General features: G+C 48.1%; 1 protein-coding gene across 1 annotated transcript; it reads left to right on the top strand.

Moving 5' to 3' along the window:
- The first annotated feature begins 1,214 nt into the window (after positions 1 to 1,214).
- LOC125515553 (barwin-like) lies at positions 1,215 to 2,271 on the top strand. The gene is made up of 2 exons (XM_048681047.1): positions 1,215 to 1,584; positions 1,681 to 2,271. Exons 1-2 carry the CDS (start codon positions 1,326 to 1,328, stop codon positions 1,857 to 1,859), a joined length of 438 nt encoding a protein of 145 aa, XP_048537004.1. The 5' UTR covers positions 1,215 to 1,325; the 3' UTR covers positions 1,860 to 2,271.
- The last annotated feature ends 2,394 nt before the right edge of the window (positions 2,272 to 4,665 follow it).

Genomic DNA, 4,665 nt, shown 5'->3' with positions numbered 1-4,665 from the left:
CTGAAGAGCCAGCCAGGAAGGCAAGGTTAAGAGATCCAGAGTCGAGGCCTCTCGTGCTCAGAGCCGTCAAGCTTCCTGGTGTTCTCCCGCGACATGACAGGATCGATGGCATCTTCTGCTCGTCCCTAAAGCACAAAACTTTTCAAATCAAGACTAGCCAAACCCGCATACAAAGAGAAGAATTCTGTCGTGAAAAGTTCAGTTAAACAAAGTTGAGTTTGGGCAACCTGTTGTCGGCCTTGCTCTTCTGGCTTCACCGTCGACAGCTTCCTGTCCATCTCCCTTTGCCAGTACCGTGTCTGTGAGTCCACACAGGTATATAGGAATGAGAAAACAATGAAACTATAGCATAGCAGCGGGCACCCCCCCCCCCCCCCCCCCCCCAGCAAATCTAATATAACCGTGTAATTCAGTTCATTCATCAGCTATCAGTCGCATTTGCAACCTCTCGCCTCATTTTTGCCGACCTCCTCTATGATCTTCACCCGGCGCAACACTGCAAGATGAACGAAGAGGAGGATGAGCCCGAAATTGGGAATGTCGAGAGCACCGATGGGAATCCATATCTGGCATATAGTCTTCCAATCTGTTTTGTAAACGGCTGACGAAAACTATGTCGAGGTCCATAACGCGGATACTCGGCAAAAGTGGCCTATCGTGACGGAGTAGACAACAACTGCTGCTATCGCCACGTGGCAAAAACTTTGCCATGCTCTGTTGGTCTAGAACTCCGCAAACCAGGCGAAAACCACTCTCGGCAAATATGCGAACACTCGGCAGAGACCATTTTTTCAGCAGTGTACTCTTCACACAGTTTGTTCCACTTCACCTTTATTTTCCGGTACAGCCCAAGCTAGCATGCAGATCGGCCATGATCACGATCCGTGATTGGCGCTAACTACTATGATTCTGCATGACAAGACTGACTGGATATAAGGTGCTTAGCTGAACACGTGTACAAAAATATGTGCAACGATAGAAAAAAATTCCGAGTTGCGTGAAAATGCATCAATGTTTGCTTTCCAGAGAACTTTTGGTCAAAATGAGCCAGCCAAACTGCGTGGAAGACGTCCACGTCCTGCTTGGCTCATCCATTGATTTCCTTTTTGTTGGCGCATGCACATGATTCCAGAGATGTGGAAAAACTGCGCATGAAGGAAGAAAATTCCACAGCATGTGCCGGTGCTTCAACTCTATATACTGCTCCCAGCCGGCGGAAGAAGCAACTTCCATCGCCACCGGCCGACATCCTCTCCATCGCTCCCTGCTAAGCTGCCACTGACCATTGCATACACATCCTGCCTGTGCCTGATCCCAAGGCGACGATGGCCGGACGCACGCTACTGTCGGCGGTCCTGTTGTGCATGGCGGCCGCCATGGCCGCGGGGCAGTCGGCGTCAAACGTACGCGCCACCTACAACTTCTACAACCCGCAAAAGATCAACTGGGACCTCAACGCCGCCAGCGCCTACTGCGCCACATGGGACGCCGGCATGTCCTTCGCCTGGCGCTCCAAGTACGGCTGGACCGCCTTCTGCGGGCCTGCCGGGCCCACCGGCCAGGCATCCTGCGGCAAGTGCCTCCAGTAAGGACTAACAAAAACTTTACTCTGTTATTACATGATGAACATCATGTTGACGTGTTGGCTAACGGGTTTATCGTCTGAATCTGCATATATGTAGGTGACCAACACGGCGACCGGCGCACAGATTACGGCGAGGATCGTCGACCAGTGCAGCAACGGCGGCCTGGACCTCGACCACGACACGGTGTTCAGCAAGATCGACACCAACGGGCTGGGTATGCAGCAGGGCCACCTCACCGTCAACTACCAGTTCGTCGATTGTCGCGACAACTAAGCATGAAAGAATTGGTGCTCCAATGCCACCAAAGGAAAATAATAAGAAGCTGTAGTACAAATGATGATGCACTTCTTCAAATCGATCGTAATAAAGTGGAATAAACAAATTGAACTGTGCTGGATCCAAGGATTTCACCCTCTAATCACAATCCTTATGTATGGATGGACTAGGACAGAATTATAGACGAGTCGTCTGTTGGATGTGGGATATTATGGATTTTTCCATTTCTTGGTCATCATCAAGTTTTGCTTTTTTTTTTGCACCTCATTTCAGTAGGTTAATGTCAACTTTGCAGCGCTTAATGATCTGGGAAGGTGAACTACTATAAAACATGATGTTGATTACTCGTGGAGAAGTGCAATTCTGATGGGTGGATTAGTTCACTTTCTGACATATATAAGCCAGGGATAGACAGACAGATTCGTGGCAATGTGCGGTGTGCTGATCATTCTTGACCTTCACTTACTCGAACTCATGAACCCATTCATGCAGGCAGATCAAACGATTTTACTAGTAATTCTAGGTGTTCTGAAATCTTGACACAATTGTTGACATTCATCACTCTGAATCTAGTCTCTACTGCGGTATGTAAAGCTCCCAAGAACATCAACAAGAAAAAACATTAATCTGGAATACGAGGTGGGACACTCTTAAGCACACATCTTGAAGCTCTGTAAGACCACACATTTGTAAACATTGTGGGTGTGCGTCCTGTTGAAATATATTACCGACCTCACTCCATCAGTTCAGACTTTTGGTTGAGTTGGCTGGAGCATGAATTTAATATGGTATCCGAGCCAAAAGGTCTATAGCTTAAAACCCTGCCAACACAGTATTAAATAAAACGACGCTGCGGCCTACATCGATCTAAGGACTAAAATAGCCTAGACGTGAAGAGGAGTGTTGAAATATATTGCTCACCTTCCTCCATCAGTTCGGACTTTTGGATGAGTTGGCTGGAGCATGAATTTAATACGTCCATGTGTTGGTGGTGTGCGTGTGTATGTTAGATTGATCAAGATAGAGCATAATTTGAATCATGGGCAACTGTCGCCATATAGATTAATAATGACGCAGCATGTGTTTCTCCATTCCACAAAGAATATGAGCGACGGAGGAAATATTTACTAAAGAAGGGTAATATATTAGTACCAAGTTGATACCAAATACACCCGGGCTCTAAGATAAGACCATGTTACGAGATTGGTCGAGACATTGATATTGGGCACCGCCAAATTATTACAAAACAGAAAGAAAATGAGATGAGCCCACCTAGTGATCAATGTTGGGGACATAAAAATATCAACATCAACCACCGTTGTTCAAAATGCCTATATTGCGTGAAAGGTTCTTTGAAATCCTGTAGGGCCGTGTCTCCGATGGGGACCTCGCCCTTCCTTACCTTGTACCTGCCGTGGTGGAGCGGTACTTCATCTCACACATTGATGGCGGCGGAGATCGGCCGCATGGCACTGTGGAGGTTCGGCGTCCGATGCGCGGAGATGGACTCGCGCAGGAGGTGGTAGCTGTCTGGCGTCATGGTGACGTCGATGGCAGAGTGGCCAGACAAGGTAGAAGCTTCAATATAATCTGAAGACGGACCTGTGGAAGATGGCTGCGACGACACACGAGTGCATCTGACCGGATTGTCCCCCAGACCCGGTATGTGGCTCGGCTGGGGCTTCCGGCTTTTGATGTTAGGTTTAGGTGAGTGGTTTGGGTAGTGGCCCAGCTAGCATCCCTTCATCATATGGATAGGAGTAGTGGCATACGTTGCCAAGAAGGTGGATTCAGATATATTGTTTGTAATACTTTGCAAGGTCCTCGAGAATAATCAATAAAGTGGCCGTATGCATCTCCCAGATGCAGAGGCCGAGGGTCATCCTCCTTTTCTAAAAAAAAGATAAAGTAAACAATGCAGGTGTGTTTGGTTGTCTGCATTTCTCCCAAACAGGCCAAGTGGTGCGAGGAAAACCTGTTTTGTTGAACACAAGGAGCCCTGGCTCACATGGCACGAATTTTAAAGCAGCCCAGAGCCTGGCTCGCTAGGAACGCTCGAATCGTCCATTTTTAGGAAGCCAAATTGAGTCGAGCACAAAAAGGGGAACGACATGTAAGGCAGTTTAGGGGGGACCGAGCCCTGAGATGGCAGGAGGCCTAAATGTGACGACATTGATGGCGCAAAATCTAGCATCATCCCCTTCACTCGCTCTACTCTTGCTCTAGGGCAATCCCATCCTCAGTTCTTCGCACCGGCGGCAGTAACGACCCAGATATGCGCAAGCGATGGCGGTGGCAGCAACATCACTCTCTGGCAGCAAGAGATGATTCTCCCCTTCTTCTTGGCCTCCGTCTCACCCTCCTCGTCTCAGCCACCCCCTCCCCCGTCCTCGTTGTTTGCTTCAAACCTGGTAAGCAACATATAACTCCCTCCCTTCTCATTCTATTAGGTCGTGTGTTAGACCGTCAGGTACTGTGTAGGATGGATTTCGCCATTGCTCACCATACCATCGATGTCGCCTTGATTGTGGATAAACAGATGAAGCTGGTAGTTCAGGCAGCAACACTGATAGCTGTGATTCAGGCCTGGCTCATGTTGATCCACAAGAGAATTGTTCATCGGAGTGATGAGTCTTTTATCTGTTATGCTTCAATGTTAATCTGGGATAAGAAAAAGATATCGATTCCGAACTACATCTACTACAGCAACAGCGTAGATGCAATGTGGGTGCTCAGAATGAAAAGGGCACCTTTCGGCAGGTTTGTGCAGATGTTTAGAAACAGGGAGCTGCTACAAGATAGC

Source organism: Triticum urartu, chromosome 6 (assembly GCF_003073215.2).
Source record: "Triticum urartu cultivar G1812 chromosome 6, Tu2.1, whole genome shotgun sequence".
NCBI lineage: Eukaryota > Viridiplantae > Streptophyta > Magnoliopsida > Poales > Poaceae > Triticum > Triticum urartu.
This window is presented reverse-complemented; position numbering and strand designations above follow the sequence as displayed.